The 20,782-nt window shown below is 37.3% G+C and overlaps 1 protein-coding gene across 1 annotated transcript in view; it reads right to left on the bottom strand.

Moving 5' to 3' along the window:
* Window positions 1-426: 426 nt before the first annotated feature.
* Window positions 427-20,782, bottom strand: part of PHF20L1 (PHD finger protein 20-like 1) — a 49,590-nt gene continuing 29,234 nt past the window's right edge. Inside the window, exons 11-19 of the mRNA XM_010019048.1 lie at window positions 14,062-14,118; window positions 12,782-12,886; window positions 11,269-11,433; window positions 10,700-10,881; window positions 8,698-8,797; window positions 6,347-6,542; window positions 5,587-5,956; window positions 2,129-2,291; window positions 427-796 (exon numbers count right to left, since the gene is read on the bottom strand). Coding sequence (XP_010017350.1) covers window positions 654-796; window positions 2,129-2,291; window positions 5,587-5,956; window positions 6,347-6,542; window positions 8,698-8,797; window positions 10,700-10,881; window positions 11,269-11,433; window positions 12,782-12,886; window positions 14,062-14,118 — 1,481 coding nt within the window. The 3' untranslated portion in view covers window positions 427-653. The remainder of the gene's footprint in view (window positions 797-2,128; window positions 2,292-5,586; window positions 5,957-6,346; window positions 6,543-8,697; window positions 8,798-10,699; window positions 10,882-11,268; window positions 11,434-12,781; window positions 12,887-14,061; window positions 14,119-20,782) is intronic.

Below are 20,782 nucleotides of genomic sequence, written 5' to 3'. Positions count from 1 at the left end.
GTTTTAGTATTATTTGGCACATCTGACCACTATTTGCCACTTATGTTTGAAAGGAGCCTAAGGGTGCTGCAATAAGGATTTCTATTTAAAAAAATAGTTTAAAAAGGAGACCATGATAAGTAGTTTCTTTCAAAAACTCAAAGCTATTACGTTTGCTTTTCTGAACATTCATGAGAGAAGGAAATAATCTACAAACTTTCCTTGTAGAGAGGATACACATCTCTCTGTGTCTATCTTTCACTAGCAAGACAAGAGGAATTCATTAAAAAAGCAGTTCCCAAGAATATCTAGTCAGCTGGATTCTGCTAAGGTAGATTTTTTTGCCAAAGGTTTCCACACACTGTTCTTTGCTGAGTTTTTGTTTGTTCAGCTTCCTTGTGTGGATTTTTTTTCTTGTTTATCATGTTAAAATCGTATCAGCATTTTTCAGAATGAAATATATCACATTTTGAAGTTTGGACATTGAATATTCAGATTTTCAGTACAAGGGATTCCTTACTCTAAATTCCCTCTCCTCTCTCTAAAGCTTCAGGCTACTAATCAGCAAAGAACCAGATAAATGCTCAGCTTTTTGCTGACTTCCTGTCAGTCTTGTGGCTAGTAAGAAAATTCACCGTAAAGATCCTATTTTTATTTCTTTATTCTTCCTTTTGTCATACAGAGCAAAGCGTTGCTATTTGCTGTACTTTCCCCATGTCAATTAAGAGCTGTTTGATACGTCGCTTGAGCTGAGGCAATCTTGCCAGAGGATCTGGTGGTTCCAGTTCTCCAGTGAAATCAAGCCAGCTTTCTAGAACTACAGAAGGAAAAGGAAGAAGTTGATTAGAATAAGTCTTCAAGAAACAGTTTTCATAACAATTAAACTTTTCTTTCTTATTCTGTCTTTTATACAAAGGGAAAATATACTGAGGCTGTGATTTTTACTTAACACAAGAAATTAGACATAAGGAAGAAGTTCTTCCCTGTGAGGGTGCTGAGGCGCTGGCACAGGGTGCCCAGAGAAGCTGTGGCTGCCCCATCCCTGGCAGTGTTCAAGGCCAGGTTGGACACAGGGGCTTGGAGCAACCTGAATTAGTGCAAGGTGTCCCTGCACGTGGCAGGGGGCTGGAACTGGATGAGCTTTAAGGTCCCTTCCAACCCAAACCATTCTATGAAACACCAACTAATTCCACACTTCACTTGACCACTCCAAACATATATTCTGATTTGATTGTTATTATAAAAAGTTACTGGGAGCAAATTATACTTGTGGCTAACAATTTGTCTAAAAATTCATCTACACACATAAAAGAAACCTCAGTTCATGATCTTCCGGTTATGACAGTTCTGCAACAGAAAACGCAATCCTTAAATGCAAGGCTTGCTCCTGTCACTCTAACAGGCTCCTGTTTAAAAGGTCCAGATTACAGAATGGTTTTCCAATCTTCAACAAATGTTTTCAAGGAATTTCTATGCTTGTAGAGACAGAGAAGGGAAAAGGTCAACCCTCTTAGCCTAGAAATACTGACCAGTACTAGCAGCAATACTGAAAGTAGAACTGCAGATAGAAATAAGACGATTTTATTTGTCAAAAGATAATCAGGGACTCCTATGAGTAGACTAAAAGCTCACCTCATTCTTAATTTCTATGACTGGTGAGTAAACTCAGGTGCTGTAATATTTACTCCTCTGCTACAAGTTCACAGAAGTTTTCTCCTGAAGCCTGATTTGTCTTATTAATATGTAGCAAAGCAAAGCTACAGGCAGAATGAACACATCTTTTTTTCCCCTGAATATTATCAATTGCTAGAACAATCAAGCCAGAACCATTCCAGGCATACCAAAACCCATCAACTTTATGATCTATATCTGGACAAAGATTAGACAAGTTATCTCAGCTTTCTGAAGTCTACCTAATATCACAAATTTAAGCTAAATTTTCAGGGATCCTGAGTGCTTAAGCTATGTTATTGGGCATCAAATCTTGTGGAAGGGTGGGGGGATCAAGGGTACAAGCTCTGGTTATCATTTTGGTACCCAAGTTTGAATACAACACTTAATCAATCCTCAGTGCCTCAGATCACACAATACAGTGGCTATGAAAGATGCTGTTACAGGTGTATTAACAAGTATCTGGCAATGCAGTTACCATCAACTTCTTTTTCAATCAGGTCCATTCTGCTGGTGACTTCATTCTGTACATTCTCTATATGGGTGAGGAGGTTTAGCTGCCATTGAAGATGTGTGTCCACTTGTTCTTCTGAGCCTTTTCTTTCATTACAAACAAACACAGTGTTTCCTTCAGCAGAATTCTTCTTCATAGGAGCAACAGAAAGAAAAAAAATTGCCATTTAAGAGGGTTTTCTTTTTTGCTTTGCTTTCTGGTGCTGATTTCAACATTGTCACACAACAAACTATGCTGGTTTAGAATTGTACTTCTGTCTAGTTGACAAAAAGCATAGTCAAAACACCATGTACCATGATACATCAATAGACTAAACCAAACAAAAAGCAAATTCCATACAAATGTGTATATGGAGCACTGGGGGAGTGAAGCAAGAGGTAAAGTTTACCAGCTCGAGCACTTTAACGCAGTAAGACAGACCTTATATAAAAAGAGCACAGAAATACTGTGCTCTTTTTATATAAAGCATGACTTAAATCATGAAATTGGAACTGAATTAGTCCACCATCACCAAAAATGTGTGAAATCCTAAGGTTTGTTTCCAGGGAATGAAGGGAAACATGCCTAAAATACATCAATATCCAAGATGTCAAAAGGCACTCTTTTGCACACATAAGCTGGCCCTTCTATTTGTTGATTAGGACAAAAGACTTCTCTTCCTGCCATCGCTATGGCCCCATGTAACTTGCAAGCACAAGTCTGGGTCAGAATTGAACACGCCTGGGGATAGTTACAAGGGCAAAAATATGCAGTTATGCAAATGTAGTCTCTGAGGAAGATTAACTGCTTTGAATTAATTAGTATCCTCATAGCAAGTTCCTCCTCTTTCTGTATTTGGCATTTCAGCTAATGAAAATGACCAAAGGAAATATATCAGATTTAATGAGTTTAAATGTTCAGTATCTCCACTAATTAGCAGGATTCACAGTTCCTATTTAATATCCACTGTGATTTCAGATCTGATGTTTTTTCACTATTGATGATTCTATTTTAGGAACCAGAATGCTGGATATGTGTGCTCACAGTGTCAGTTCATAGCAAATGCCAGAGTAAGAAGTTAATTTTATCGTATTAATACACTTCTCTGATGAAGTCCTCAGCTAATTTTTTTCCACATCACATAACAAAACACGCCAAACACCATTTTATTCTTAAAGTATTTCTTTCAGTCAAGAACAGGAAGTGAGAAGAGAGGGGGAGAAGAAAATAGAGACTGATGGATTTTAAGTTACTTCTTAAGAAAAAATACCCCATCAAAAATACTTAAAATCAACTAAAAGAACCCATATCAAACTTGGGCCAACCTGATGGCAGCTTTATGAGAAAATCTGGGGGACAAGTATGGTTAATACTCAAAATATGCATTAAAGAAGTTAAAGTTATTTATCACAGAGAGATTTTAAAAGTCATATAAAGACCCTGAACTCTCAAACCTTTCCAATAAAATTTTTTCCTCTCTCAAGACATCAGGTTTGCCTCCACAATGTTTTCACTCTTCAAACTGTTATTAATCTTATATAGGGTATTTCAAACATAAGGAACAGATGCCTTATTTCTTGCAATTTTCAGACCCTCTCTAAAAGCACAAGGCACGAATGCCATTTTTCCAGTGCTTATGACGACCCAAGTGCATCATTCTAAAACCAAGATCATCTGGTTAGGTGATTCTTTTAGATGCCCCCTGCACTGTTAGAGAACATCTTAAAGCTAAATAACCTCTAAACACCACCATACAAAATTCCCCCACACACACACATGCTTTTAATGACCTCTGTATTTACTCAAATGGCTAGTAAATGCTCCTTGAGAAAAGCAACAAAATCACAAGATCAAACAGGTTCTCCTCTAAGATCAGTGCAGGCAATCAGTGGTGGCAGTGGCAGTAAGAGAAGCAGAGCACAGGATCCAGCTTGTGAAGAAGGAAATGTGAGATTCAGGTGGGGAAGGCTCATTCTTTCAAAAGCAAGAACAAGGAAACAAAGTATAATTTTAAAAATGATGCATAGTCCAAAAAGGGCCTTGATAATAATCAACCCGAATACTGTTTATAAGAGAAAAGAGGGTATGTAACACAGAACTGTAGATTAGGACAAAACAAAACAGTAAAGCAGAATATTCGAGGCTTTGCAAGATGCTAGAAGGAGAACCCAAAGCTCCAAAACTCTGACAAGGAGGTGAACTGGCACTTCAATCTCAGCGTCCTCATGGCTTTAAGGCAAGTACAAACAGGTTCATGAAGAAACCAAGGAGAGCTTTTCAATGCATATTAAGTCTAGATAGAAAGCCTCATTTCAGGTATCAAGGCTGACTACTGACAACAAGGTGTACTAAAGGAAAGAGTACTCTAGTACTACCCCCAAAACAGAGAGCTTTAGATATATGCTTTAGTATCTGAAAGAAACATTAGTTTTGCTTCACTGCTCACATATATTTACTTTTAAGTTTAGATTTATTTATACTATTTAAGCTACTGTTTGAAGGAAAGTCTATTTCACACTGCTGCATGTCCCCTTACTATAAAACTAAATATAATCATGCAATTTAACAAAGTTATTCCTATCTAGAATGAGCCATAATTTCCTGTTCAGCCTATATAGCTTACATGTCGCATTTAAAACTAAAAGAAAGAGAGACATATCTTACTCATTTCTTCCACATCAGAAATCGTATTTCAAAATGGGGATGAATTGGGCAATTTATTCTCACACAGTTGGTATTATAGAAAACAGAAAGGATTGTTTCACTTTGGGTTTTTGCTCAAAGAGAACTCTTCACTAGAACTAGACTAACAAGTTTCAGACCTCTTCCACAAAGCAATAGATTTAAACCATTAATGCAAACCCGAGATGTTGAAACAGACAATATAATCCTGACTAAAAACCTGTGAAATGTTTAATGAGAAGAAATACACAATATAAAAGACTCAAACTTGTTGGTCACTCCTTGCGGATAGAATTGTAGATAGTGTTGCTAGTAAAAAGAATACAGTACAATAATAACAAAAGTAGCAGTTTAACAAACAACAACACAAGCCCAAAATGTAGAAAACAGAATTGAGAAGAAAAAAGAAACCCATTTTCCTCACTGTGCAAAAACCACCTAAAAGTTCTGTTCCAGGATCTTGCATTTTAAGCATAGGAATTTCCCCCACCCAAACCACTGAATTGAGCATAAACAGTTTTAGCAGAGGCAGTACTTTAACCATACTTCACATTTCATTCACCAGCTGAAATGGGTATACTTCACCTGAAACTATTCCAGTGATCCAACTTTTTGCTTCTAGTGATTTCTGCTGACTTACTTGACAGAAGATGTTGACTTCTGGCAATGAACATTTCTAAATACTTGTATGTGCTTGAGTTTTATCAGCTTGAGCATGTTTTTCCAACTAAGAAACTTCCCAGAGGAAGAATGATACTTACCTGCTCATTCATGCCACCATCTTTAAAAGAATATTGTAAACAGTTTTTATTCTCTGTGTGAAATTCCTGATCTTCATCAAAACTACTTGTATCTTCATCATCTGAACTCATAGGGTCAGTGACTGTTTTGCAGTCTTGACCAAAACTCTGTGGTTTTTGGTAACTGTGCTCACTTGTGATGTACGTTTCTTCCATCTTCTTGGGTATACTGGGTGGCTCTTTATGGTTATGACTGCGACATGTCCTTTCAGTTGGATTAACAGCATCTGGCAAAGTCACTGATTTTTTCTCTACCCCAACAGTTATTTGTTCTTGTTCTTTTCGTGTCCCTGAATAAGCCCAGAGATGAAGGTCTGGGTGATGCTTATTTCTGCAACAAAGGGGAGGGAAAAAAGCAAGTTACAGAGAATGAACTATTAAGTGTTCACTTCTGCTGGATCACAGCTATTGATAAGCACCATTATGAACCATGCAAGTATTCCTAGGTCACTTATCAATTTAGAATAAATCCAGAATGTCCCTTTAACACTAAACTGACTATGAAAAATAATAGTTTTTTAAAAATCACTAATAAACCTAATATACTGTGCTGAACACAACTCCCACTGAAGCTGAGGGAACTCTACATCTTGCACTTGAAGTATTTGAACTATTATACAAGAAAGAACTTTAATGTGAGAGCTTACTACATATGGAATAATGGTAGTCTCTTCTACCTGAATGCATAAAGAGAGACAATAAACGCTGGACTGATACTTACTTTAATATCCCAATCTTCAACTGCAATCCATGCAGTATTTCAGTTACACCATATACATCTGCCAGTAGGTGATGTGTTGACACAATCTTTTTGGCATTAAGATGAGAGTAGTTTTCTTTCAAAAACGATAATCCACACATGTGTCCATTGTTTAGCCACTCCTTATCATACAGATATTTGGCACTCCACCTCTGACCTGGGGTAAGCAAGAAACAAATTGAGGGCCATCTGAAGCCACAGCAGAACTAATTTTAAATAACTAGAGTGCTATAAATATATGCTGTAATCTCCTAAATGTCTCTTAATGTACATGAAAGAATGATTCAGGATTTCGTTATTAATAAATTAAAGTTTAGTTTTCATGGATTAAGAGGAAATTCTTAACACTTACAAAACCAAAAAATACACCTAAAATCTCAAGTCCTCTCTAAATGGTGTTTGAAAATAAAATCTGATCACCTCTGCAATCAAATAAGGGATACCAAGAACTGTGCTATGATCAATCTGACAAAAAAATTGTTTAAGTTGTCATTTTCTCTATTTAACCACTGCAACTTACTTGAAAAGAAAACTAAGTTACCAAGAAAAACGTCAGAGTGGATTTTATACAGACATATCCAAACCAGCTGGTTTGTTTCAATACTGAAGTCAATATCTATCTATTAGACTAAGCCAGGAAAAGGCTTCATGAAAAGCAGACATTTCAAAGTTACCTGACAGCAGAGCTCTTGCACTCTCCTTTGAGGTGCCTTTTACCAGATACTACTAGACAGGGTGTTGATGTAAGTGCACCCCTAGGTCTCCCATGCTATGGCAACATCTACACTCTTAACCTAACAGGCACAGACGAGTATTTAGCTACTGCTTCTATAGTAACTTCATAACTATTCAAAAAAACAAAACCAGCAAAGCCAAAAAACAAAACTAGAGATGTATAATGCTAATTATTCCAGTACTACTGTTTACAATAAGGAATTTGGACAAACAGAGTGACTGCAATATCTTACACTCAATTTCATATCAGACTATCATCATACACAGAACAAAGAACGGGTTGATGGAAGCCCTTCATACCTTTCAGGAGAATACCCTGTCTATCTCCTTTCTGCCCATTATCCCAATACACTTTAAAATACTGACATTGTGAATGACCTTTTTCTCCTGACATAGAAAGAAAAGAAGTGATGGTTAGGAAGGGAGAGAAGGTAAAAATTAGGGACACAGTCTCTGCATAGCAGCGGATAACAAAGTACCTAGTATAGCGCCGGGAAAGAGCACAAGACAAATTAGTTGGTTTTAATAAGAAAAAGCTTGACTGCTCAAAGAATACACCACACAGAACTATCAAACAAGACTCTACATCATCAACTGAGATTCAGACTGGGGCAAATGGAAAAAGTCACATCTTTCCAGCTCTATTTTCCTGAATTTTCTTCTCAGAAATAACTAATAGGAACTGTGCTATTTTACACCCTGCAAACACTTTTCAGGTTTCAATTCCTAAGTTCAGAACAAAAGTAAGTTTTGGAGTGTTGTCTCGCTGCCTTTCTGAAACACCTGGACTGTTGGTTATTTCACCAGGAGACACGTCTTTGCATTTGTATCAATTATCAGGAAGAATACTAAAAACTTTCTCCCAAATTGTATTTTTTTTCTCCAAGTAACTGCTAGGAAAAATGGGTTTATGGACAGAATAATTATAAATCAGCCTTTTCCTAATCCAACATAATTCAGTTTAGAAGTAAACAGACTTTCCCTAATTCTTACCAAACTTACCCTAACAACCTCCAAGATGTGCTGTTTGTGCACTTTTACCATTAAAAGTGCTAGATTTTTTCATCTTTTCATATTTTCTTTCCATATTTCATTGTCATATTCCATTTCCACACCTTTTTTTACACATTATAAATGCAAACACTATAAAATTGCACTTAATATGAACTGGCATCCTCAGCATAGCTGAGTGTACTGGGGAGATGAGTCCTTTCTAAAAGATCTTTAAATGAATGGGTGTGATTCCAAGTATAGGCAAATGGACTGCCAAAAAAGAATGATTTAAGAGGCTTTTCAGACTACACCAACATGGAAAAGTACTAAGGGTTTGGAGGAATTAAGTTTTAAGAAGTAAAGCAATGGTAATTGAGATCATGAATAAGATTTAGTATAGCTGAATAAGGTGCTACTAACAGGAAAGTAAGTCTCTGCTAAAAGCCAAACTTAGAATCACTTGCGCCAAGGAAATATGACAGGTAACACAAAATAGACAAAGCTTTAACAGTTTAAGCGACGCACAACATCTCTGCTTAAAAATTCCAAGCAAACAGCTGCACATAAAAGTGGTTTGCCCGTACCTGGTGGATCTCTGCAGATGTAACAGATGTATTGCTCTGGAATGCTGTCCTCTAACAGTCCCATGCATACACTGTGCTGCCAACACAAGCACTCTTCGCACTGCCACCAGGAACAAAATAAAAACAGAAGCAAAAACTAAAACTGAGATCATAGATGCAAAAATCAGAAGCTATTTCTTGTATGGTCAAAATGCAGAGAACAGCAGTTTAACTTAAACAGCTGGTTTGAGTAAGATTATTTTAGTTGGGCAATTTGTGTTTGGGTAGGCAAAGACATCAGGCTAAAGAAGAGCTCTAGTTCTGAAAGTTACCTCAACCACAAATTCCAGACCGGGGGGTGGGGGGAACCAAACCATAGAAAAACCAAAGATGTAATATTTAATAATACTTTATTACAAAATCCAATATTTTAGCACCTACATATTTAGTAGTGAAACTTAAGACAGGAGTATAATATTACAGTAAAGTAGAAAGATAATGTAATACATTACAGCATAACAGTGAAAAGTAGAAAACTCTTCAGTTTAAATATTTATATTTACAAAGCATCTCTCCAGTGCGCTAGAAAGATGTGTTTTTAATATCGCACCAATGGAAAATCTAAAAGAAAAAGAAAATGGAGAGAAAATGAAAGAGGAGAAACAAGAGAATAGGAGAGCAAAATAGAAGTGGTACGACATGAGGGCTTAGAAACAGCAAATTGGTTGCTCTCAGTCAGACAAGGCATGAAGAGGAAAAAAAATCAGGCTCAAGAAATGGGCAGGAAACTACCACTTAAAAATACATTTCAGTTTCTCAACTCAGCGTTTGCCTGTGTCCTAAGTAACTGCTGGTTTACTTCGGAAAGTCTCTCCTCTTTGCTTTTGAGGATTCAAAGCACCAAAATCACCTTTCCTCTTGTCATACTGCAAGGGCTACAATTTCCCTCCCTCTCTCCACAGGTTTCTACACCAGGTCATTTTTCCACATCAAGACCACAGCTGAACTCCTGCTTAGCTCCTCCAACACAGCACTGCATTTCAGTGTGTTCCCAGGGTCAGTCTTTGTGTCCTTCATTTTTAACTCCTGTCGTTTCCAAAAGACTTTAAGTCCAGTAACACAGGACAGCCATACTTGCTTCCTTCAAATCACAACTAAAAAGGCTCCATATTTTCAATAGAAACTGTACCACATCAATAGTTTAATACAAACCTGGTTTTTGAGTGAGGGATAAAAACACAGGAAGTTCATGGCTTTTTTAAAGTTACTGACAACCAAGTTCTTCCTCACTGTTGCTTTCATCTGATCTAATCGCTGTATTATGAATTCCTTGAGACAAAGACTTTAAATTGTTCATTACTAGATGGGAAATGCTCCCCTCATTGGAGTACAAATCAAGAAGCAGCAGGATTTACAATCCATCAGCACCTGAATGCTGTGCAGACACCATATGCTCTTCTTCCTGCTCTTCTCTACCAAGTAAGATTACATTCTTAGTGGTTTCTAAAACCAGCTAGTTATTCTAGTTTGAGAAGCACTATTCTGAAGATGAAGCATGCACACCACGCACACATCACAGTACTGATGATATTAACTGTACAGCAGAGGTCTTGCATACAGCTGAGGCACACTGAGAGTGAGCAGAGGCATTTCTACAACTGGTACTGCAAAGCACACGGGCCTAACCAGAAGGGCTGGTATAATCAGGATGGTTTGTGGACAGAAGCCATGATTCGTGTGCAAGAAAGGAGATTTTATTCCAGATTTACTAACTGGCTATAAAGAAAAGAGTTACCTTTCCTTACAAACCTGTTCTACATATTGAATTCTTAGAGAAAATCCATCCTAAAGTTATAATTTCGCTTACATCAAACAAAGCAATGCCAAATGCAGAATGTAGAAATAATCTTGTTATTGTTCACTTCTACTTACAGCTCTCTACGTAACTTTAGTTCCCAATACATCAAAAGGGCACCTTCACAAGCAAGACATTCACACAAAAAATACTCCCAAATTTCTTTACCTGAATCATAAAGCCATTTTCTTCATCCAGTTCACAAATGCATCTAACAATTTCATTTAGAGCATCATCTTCATCCTGAGACTCTTCAAAGTTAGTTGAATCAAAATCCTGATTGTATTCATCGCCACTAAGTAACAAACTCTCTGTAGAGGAATCATCCAAGAACTCCATATCTGAAAGGTCTAGTAAAAATAAATACATGTGAAACTGTGTGTGCAGAGACACAATAACTTACAGAAATATAGGGCATCAGTTGAAAATCTAAACCCTTATACAGCAAAAGAAAAATTTCTCTCAAACACACTGCTGGCATGCTGCATTTCTTGAAGAATTCTGCAAAAGACTTTTAACATGATCACCTCAGAAGCAGAGGAACAACTCTTATCCAAAGCAAGTACAATGAAGAACAGCTTGAGGAGTGTAAGAATTTTGATTTAAATAGATGAAGCATAAATCAGTTACCATATTTATAGCTCCAGCCCCGAAGATTAACCAAATTACTGCCTTTAAAAATCTCTTTCTTAAATTATTAAACCTACAAATTGAAAGTTGCTCTTCAGCCAACCTACTTTCTCCACTAAGGTCAACAGACAAGATAGCTCTTGGATACTGGTACGATGTATTCTTCTCTGAGAACATGCTGCGCAGAGTCAGAGTGCTCCCTGAGGACCGTGTTAATGGAGAGGAGCACCTGTCCAAGAACTCAACAGAACTATCCTCATAATCTGAATAATCTGAAAAGAAAACAAGCTGCTGTTACAAAAGCAAAGTTTGACAAATGCAAGAAATAAAAATAAAAGAAAGATTAAGTATACTGCAGCATCCTACTCAGAAATAAAGGATATCAACACAGCGATATGAAGATGTTGAAACTAAATATGAAATGCTGAAGCTCTACATAATATTATATTTAAAAAAATCCAGTATGAAACATGAAGTTTAATAGCCAAGACAAGCATTACCCATTTAACTCCCCCCAGCTCCCATCTCTGAATGTACAGAGCCCCATCCAATCTGGCCTTGAACACTTCCAGGGATAGGGCATCCTCAACTTCTCTGGGCAACCTGTTCCAATGCCTCACCACCCTTAAAATAAAGAATTTCTTCCTAATATCCAACCTAAATCTACCCTCTTTCCATTTAAAGCTGTTACCACTACATTCCCTGACAAACAATCCATCCCCATCCTTGCTGTAGGACCCCTTTAGGTACTAGAAGGCTGCTACAAGGTCTTCCCAGGGCATTCTCTTTTCCAGGCTTAACAGCCACTCAGCCTGTCTTCACAGGGTAGCTGCTCCAGCCCCTGGTCATCTTCGTTGCCTCCTCTGGATCCACTTGAGCAGGTCCATGTCTGTCTTACATTGGTCAAATGATAACTAAGAGCAGCTACCCATTTGCTCCTCTTATAACTTTGAATATAAGTGAGTAATCACATTTCTACACTTTCATCCCAAAAGCTACAGTTTTCTTGCAATGGCTTCCACAGTATGCTTCTCTCCTAAACACCTTCCATAAAGCCACTCTTCATATTTACTGTCTCCTTGTGTCAAAAATAAATTATCTACCACATTTCCTGAGTATATTGACTGTACAGGAGTCAAGTCAGTGAGCAGTTGATTACTTCATGTTGTATGGCTGTTAACCTCACTGTAGCAAAGAATAAAAAGCTCATGTTTCACTCACACTGCTTTCTGCATCTAGATATATGACTGCTATTTGTTGGGCATTGGGAGGTATATAGTTTTCTCCTAATATTTACAAGCATTGGATATGGCCCCTAGAAGTTGGAACTTAATCATGGTACCTCTGCCAAGCTTCCGTTGCAAGAAAAGTTGGCAAAAAAGACCTCAACAACATAAAAACCAAAGCAAATACTGGGCACAAGAACATGGCTCTCATGTTAATTTGCAAGAGATTCTCTAATTGAATCAGTTTGGATAAAGAGGATCCTTTCAACATTTATTCTTGGAATTTCTAAAATTCAACATTTGCATTCTTTAGAAACAAATTTTAACATTTAATGCCAGAAACACACCAAGTGGTTTTGCTTACTTAGAAAAATAAAAAGGAAATTGAACTTACCATGCTGTTTAGATTTCTTCTTTTTTTTCTTCTTCTTTTTCTGTTTTGATTTATGATCTTTCTCCTTTTTCTCTTTTTTCTCCTTTTCCTTTTCTTTCTTTTTACCTGAAATAGAATGTAACACTTTAACACAGCAGTACCAGTCCACATTACCTGCTTCATTTGTTTAACCTAAACATGACATCCAAAATCAAGTATTCCAGCTGCTTAGTCTGATCAGAATGATGCAGTTAATCTAGTTGATATCCTGAGCATGTCTCACTAATTGCTGGTAGAATGGGTCAAATGAATCTCTCTCAACAAATAGCATTTTACCATTTTAAGTACTTCCAAATGAAATATCGTAGCAGAAGAAGATATAGCAAAGCACACAAAATAAGTGACATTATTTAGATAGCTTGTAACATCTGTTTTACTTACCGCTTGTAGCAAAAAGGCTTGGGCAAGAGAAAAAGCTTTCAAAAGTACAAAATTCCAAACTAAAAAGAAAGGAATGTCTTAAAAACACTTATTAGGCCTGTAGAAAGCCATTTGAAGGCAATTCCAGTATCACAAAATGGGTGATGCTGTCAGCGCCTTCTACTACACAGTGACATGCCCACAGAAAACTGATTCTGACTAAAATTTACGATACATTTTCTACACCATGCTTCACTTCTAACCACTGCTGCTATATGCATGAGGACAAGCAATTTGTCTCAGAAACATGCTATTATATCCTGTTAATTCTCCCCAGACAAACATCCCACAACATTTTCACTCCATAATCATTCTCTAAGTAATCGGTGAGATAAATAATGAGGAAATTGACTTGTTACAGAAAATAAATCCTTAAAGTCAGTATTTAAGGATTTCCTGCACATAAATTTGAGTCTTATTTTCTTCTTTGGAAATACAGAAATAGAACTGTTACCTTGTGGAAAAAACAAAAGGAAAATCACTTACGAATTCTTGTCCATCTCTAATAATTTTCTTCTATTTTTTAAAACACAGGATAAGACCAAAGCCCTCTTAGTTTGTATTTTCTTTCAAGAATTGCCAAATGTTTTGCTAGTAACACTGAACCGTTTTCTCCTCTTCCCCCTTCCCTCCCAGTTGGTCAGTACAAGGAAATAAAGGCAGTTACCACTCAAGCAACCAAACTATTTTTAAGACCTAAACAAAAGAAGTGCAGCTGGGCCTAGGAAATATTTCATGCTTTAACATTCGCTCTTCAGAGACATCAAGTGTTAAGAGAATTTTTCTTTTTTTTCCTAAAAATATTATTGCTCCACACATACCATATGTTGAAGAACTTTTCTCTTCCAGTTTTCCTTTTCTCTCCATTCTCACAGCACCTGCCAATTGAAGAAGAATACATGACATAAGCGCAACGTCTGGCTGATGACCCACTTACTTGTAAAAGCCATTAGATCATAAAAAGCCCTAACGGTACATAAGAAGAAGAAACATATAAACAGTATTTTCCATGTCACTTTACAATTATTTTCATTGTCTAAAGCACTGGAAACAAAAAGCATTGTAGTTTACCAACTTCTGAATGCTTGTCCTTCTCTATCATGTTCTTTAATATTTCCTCCTTCAGACTCCCAAAACTTTTCTCCCTTATGGGCACAGAGCACTGTACCTCTGTCCCTTCAGAGCTCACTGATGTGGAAGACCTCTTTTTTTTTTTACTATTCCCTTTGGGTAACTTTAGACTATTGGTGAAAGGCATTTCCAGATGCAAGGCATGTACTTGGGACAAGGGTGCTGAAAACAAGAAGACAGATTTCCTAGGCATTCCGTAAGGACTGCAGCCAGGTCACTGGCTGGGTCAGATCACTGCAATGTCAAGTATTGGTAATAATATCATCACACTTAACACATAACTACTGCACATGAATGCCTCTGTCTTAGTCTTACATACAAGACAATACATGCCACAAGCTTTCTTTGTTTTGGAATCTGCACTCACATTTAAACTACTTGCGCTGTTTAAAGTGTACTTTTGCTGCTACATTTAAGCCTTTTTCTTTCCCTTTTATTGCACTGTAATATAAACCCACCTCAGCAGCAAGGGTTGAAGGTGCTGACATTGTCAATATCTTTTAAGTTAACATTCCAATGCATGAACAGTGAAACTAAGCTTTGGTACAACATTTTTAGTGCTGTAAGATTTACACTTCCACTTACTGCAATTTTCACTCATTTAAATCATTCACTGTCTTTCCTGTGTGTATTTAATCCATTTGAATTACATGCAAAATGCTGTGGTTACTTATCAGAATCCAGGATCATATACTGACAACTCTTATCTTGCACTATTCAGAAAAGTTTATCCAGCGAAATATTTAGTTGTTTTTAAATCTTTAATTTGTGATGCAAATTAGGAAATAACATGGCAAGACAAAACTTACAACTTCATTTCTAATATTTATAACCAAATAGGACAATACAATTGTCAAATAAACTAGAATAAAAGTTATTTATAAATAACATTATTGAGGTCATTCAAGACTATTACTGTGTTCATCAGTATTCTGAGCACTTTAAGTTTCATTTATATGTAACCTTCATTAGACAATTGAGGACATTTCAGGCCCTTGCCAAGGACATACTGTACAAAAATGCACCTCTACAGACTCATATGGGGTTCAGGGTTTTGAATGCCAGCTGTAAACACCTGGAGGCAGCAGTTGTGTATCTCAACCTATGAGCCCAACAAAAGTACCTGCCTGTAAAAATACCCTTGTGGGTTAAAGAGCTGTATTCAAAAAGGAAGTGGCCTGACAAATAACTACTAGCAGTCAAGATAGTAAAAATACAAAATATGAACCTGATCTGGAATGGGCTCTTTGAGCTTCCCCTTCTTTTCTCTTTCTTACAAAATATTCAGTCATAAAACAAGAAAAAGCATTTAAATAAGCACTTTTAAGGTAATTCAGTAAATTCATCAGTCAGAAAAGGATTCTGGGGAAAAGGCAAGAACATCTCAGGGCTGATTCCAACAGCTGCCTTCCAGGCGTGGACAGACCAACCCAATTCTGCTACAATACAACATACTAGCTACAGGAAACTTACTCCATCTCCTAGACAGCCTTCTCAGAAAAATAATCCAAATGCCACAGTGAGAAAGCTGCGGGAACAGCAAGTGCAATGGGAAGTCGTACCTCATGTACCACACTGCCCTTTTACATGCCAGATGTTCCCAGCTGCAAGACGCAAGACATCGCCATGCCATGCAACCTAGCCAGCAGCCAGAAGCAGCTGCTCAGTTCCATGTGCTGGCTGCTAACACGAGACATGAGCTGCACGACCATAGCTGAGGCTACCAGAGCCTTTCCACTACCTCAAATCAGCCACCTCACCTAAGACCATAATCCTTTCAGGACTGGTAGACCATTCAGGCTCTTGCCTTTGCCTGTATTTCAAGTGGACTTAGCTTGATGGGATACTTATCACTGACACAAAACACTATCCAAATTATGCCTTTCTTGGGTTTCCTAATTAACATTTGTCTCTGCTACAGGAATGAACTGCTTTGCCATCTGTGGAACAGCGAGTATATTTTAGCACCTCAGTAAAAGAAAAGTGACATTTCTTCACATCATCATGCTATCAACGTCTTGTCTTGTTTCTGAAATGAGCACAAAAGGATCGCCCAAATGCACATATAACTTGGTTAGGTCACTGCCATATTGATGAAAAGATAGGAGAATACTCCATCCAAACTATCAAGGGAAATTTAGTCTCGATATTAGATGAATCAGTATTTAAACTTCATTATTCAGAAGAAATCCTGACCTCAGATATTCAAACGTGCTCTCACAGCCACAACACAAGAAATCTCAGTTTTCAACACAAGCACATCTGACAAAGTAATCGGCTAGTAATTAAATAACTGTTTGTGAGAATATTTATGATGGGCAGAGATCTACTACAGTCACACAAATATCCACCTCAATGACAGAGCTCACCAGACCGCCTTGCTATAGTAACCTGAAAAGAGAAGTTACTATAGTGTCTGCATACACTACAACATTATTCTTGGCTTTTACTTTTATGAATCAGAAATCATTCTAGATTGAGAATCTCAAATTCTCAGATCCTAAATAAAGTGTTAAGTTTTGCAAAGCCTGATTTTCAATCACTGTGTCTTACAAGTAACCGCGGAATTAGACAAAGCAATCACAGTCTTAAGGGCAAGTAACAAATACAGCAAGAAAAATACCAGTTTATAAAAGACTTCCTGTATGGCATTATTACCATATTTTTAACTGTTACTTTTAATTGCAATTTTATTCCTTTTGGTGGAGTCAAGTCAGCCATCTCCCACACAGGGAAGCGTGGGAGCTCTGCAATTAACACTCAGCAGAGAGAAAGATGCTTAGAGATTAGACTTGATAAACTACTAATTATGTCTAATTATGTTCTAATATCAATTTTATCACCAGAAGACTGATTTCAGATTGAAAATGAATGCAAACGACAGCACCTTCCAGCCTGGTTTATAACACTTTCCCAGTGCTATCTCTCCTGGTCTGGCATGGTGAAGCGCCACAAGCCCAAAGCACAAGCGCAGCAGCACAGATGGGCTTTCAGTGTGGGACTGCTTATTTCAGTTCACCACATTAAACTGCACCAATGTGAAGTAACTTAATTTGGTTGCATGATAGTCTACTCCATGGCTTTTGATGTTTCAACTTTCCTATTAACAGGCATCACAATCTGCATTAAAACAGAACTGAAATCATAACATGACCATCACGATTCATGGTTCTATCATAATTAATTTTGTAGTTTGAATTCCCAGTGCATAGGATGAATTTTATATCTAAATGCCCTTTAAATACATACACAGATTAATACCAGATCCTACACAAAACAATCTCTTTTGGAAGGATAAGAATATGGAAATTTCTCGCCTTCAGCTAACTACCCAAAGAATCAGCTGGGAACTTCAGGGCAGAGATTAGAATGGCAGATACTCAAATCAGAGAGCAAAGCTGACTGTCAATGGGTGTTTGGGGTAAACAAACAGCTCTAAAGTAACAAGAGCTTTAGTTCACAAGAGTCTAGATACCTCTTAAAAGCCAGGTAACAAATAACACTGACAAGAGTTTACTAAAAAGCAACTTATCTCATTTTCTGTCAATTTTGTCCAACAGCCATTTCTGTTCCTGCTGCAGTGAACTTATCCATGAAATTATGTAAAAATATACGTTCCCTTCTTCTAGTGTAAGTGCAAATGTGTTCCATATAGTGAACCTAATGTTACCCTACCAGTAAAATCATCTAGACTGAGCTAGAACAAGAAAGAACAGCTAATAACATTGCGATATTCATAAATATAACTATTTTCCTTTTAATTAAATTATAAACCCCAGATTGCTTGTTGAAATTATGTTTGCTCACTACATAATAGTTAAACACAAATGGTGTAGAGTTACAGAAACCAAGAAAAATTATCACAAATTTAGAGAGAATTACTACTACAGAAAGATCTGAACTTCAGGTAGCCAGAACTGGGGTAACTGCAGTACTCTGCGTGTATTTCCGCCTGATACTGAATTGAAACTCTATGAAAAGCTAAGTGTCAGAAAGGACAGTTTGACAAATGAAAGCAAGGACTCTTCGTTATGTGTGTACAGTATCAGTTGATCCCAAGTAAGCCCATACAACAGCGTAGGCAAAGCAGTACCTCCATTCCATAATTAACTGGTAGTGTACCAGTACCTACCAACATGCACTGTACTCCCAGGTAGCCTATGGACTGAAGGGATTGATCAGTGCTGCCTTTACAAAATGACAAGTTGTTCATTTAGAGCAATGATTTTGAGATCTACGTGTTAATGAGCTGCCATTTATGCTTCTGCACTTCAGGGCACCTCATACCTCCCCCCTGAAAAAGACCTAGTATCTTTTGAATAAAAAAGTCTTTACAATACATCATTTTCAGCAACATAAAATTCAACTGACTCAACTGATAGACTCCATTAGAAGCCTAAACTTCCAAATCCACAAATTACATCCCTGGGTCTAAAACAGTACAGCTCTTTCACAGAAGGGATCATACAGACACTGCTTCAGTCTAAGTACTTCTGTTACCTCCATAATCTCGGAACGTATCTACAGTTATCTACTTCAGTGATTATGAAGACATCAAGTCCAACATAAATGCACTCAGCAAATTCTATTGTGTTGTCAAAATCAGACCTGTCCAGACTGTCAATAAAATCTAAACAGCAGAAATGTCATAAAAGGACATAGACTTTAAATAGTTTGGTCAGATTTTTAAAAGGCAGACAATTACACTATAGTTTGGATTTTACACCAGGGATCTCAAATTGTAATGGCTAGAGTCACAGTGCCTCAACTAAATAATGCAGCATACCAAATTACACTTAGGCAGGCAGCTATTCCTGAATAATGCAAATTAACTTTTCTGAGTGATTTCAAGCTTTGACAGGAATGAGAAAGGAAAGCTTTGGGCACCTCTCCTTTATATATTAGCCTGCAACTGCTTAAACAGGTTCATTAGAAAAGCAGGGATAGAGTGGATTCTTTTCATTCTCCTGAAGCATGCAAGAATTTGGCATAATTATGAGTGAATCTCAAGTAACACGACTTGAGAATCTGTGCCATGTCTAAAGCAAAAACATGCCTTCTAACAGAGAGAACACAACAAAAGCTATTCAGAAGTGTAAAGTACCTACAGAGGTTTCAAACCTGGACTTAAAAGTTACATTTGAGTTTTTCTTCCTATGAGAAGACTATGAGACAAATGAGTTTCACCAGAGTTAAAAGACCGAGATGAACCCAAAAGACACAGGAACTTGAGTTAGTCCTAGAGGTATTCCTGACAGAAGCCGCTAGCTCCAAAACTGACACAGTTTAGTGGTAGACTTGGCAGTCCTGGGGTAACAGTTCGACTTGATGATGTTAAAGGTCTTTTCCAACCTAGCTGATTCCCTAAAAACTTTCCACGAAATCTCTGGATTTAAGATACCAAACTGCTTACATTTGTCTTTCAGCCCACAAAGCTTATACTGCTCAAGTGGATGCTGGGCTGCATCCTTCTGAAAACTCTTAAGATTTGGACAAGAAGTTGGTATGAAAACTCAAGACAGAGTTATATGGATTGCATGGAGGAAAACTGTAATATATGAAAATTAGGAACAAAACACAGACCTGTCCAGAAGGCAAAAACCCAGAAGACAAAAGGCAGTTGGTAAATCAGTTCTTTGAGACCTCTTAAAATTATACAGATCCCCAAAAGCTCCATTAAGCAGTATAAACTGTATTCTCCAGCACTGATTGCAAGTGCTTCCATCTTCATATTCTGGGCTCAAGTAGTAATACCAGGTAAGTTTTGTTAGGGAGTGGTTTCCCCTAACACAAAGTGCATGGACACACCAAATACTTTAGAGTCATAACTAAAGGTGGCTATAACTGAAACATATTATTTAACTAAAAACTCGGCTGTGGCCAAGACCCAGCTCAACAAATAAACAGCTACAGGTGTACTCATGGATGCTGGGTTTAGAACCAGCTCCCTCAGACTGCAAGCCATGATGGAAGCAGGCAAAATAAATACCTGCCAGCATTAAGAACTCCACATTAAATGATCCAGAAAACATATCAGAAAAACTAGAAGTTAAATTCCTGGTAACTGAAACCAGTTCTAATAAACAAGAAACAGATGGTAGCTGGATGCTGTTAGTTTCTTTTACAGTCATGTTCTAGGAGTGGGCAAATATACATCTCCCAAAAGCACTTCTCTTAGTGGCACTAGACACAGTAATTTTCCCAGGAATGTGCTATTCTACTGCTATGCAACGTATCAAAGGCAAATGAAGACTGTCACGCGGTTTCACTTGAGAAATTAAGTAATATTTTTCTTAAAAGCTTAACTGGAATCTCATTAGAAATTCCCATAGCCCTTATTTTGACAAATTAGTCTGAGAGATTAATAGATTTTTCACAAGAGAGAAAGAGAAAGGGTAATTACGACCATCT

The sequence above is a fragment of the Nestor notabilis genome, unplaced genomic scaffold, assembly GCF_000696875.1.
Source record: "Nestor notabilis isolate BGI_N333 unplaced genomic scaffold, ASM69687v1 scaffold12767, whole genome shotgun sequence".
Lineage (NCBI taxonomy): Eukaryota > Metazoa > Chordata > Aves > Psittaciformes > Psittacidae > Nestor > Nestor notabilis.
This window is presented reverse-complemented; position numbering and strand designations above follow the sequence as displayed.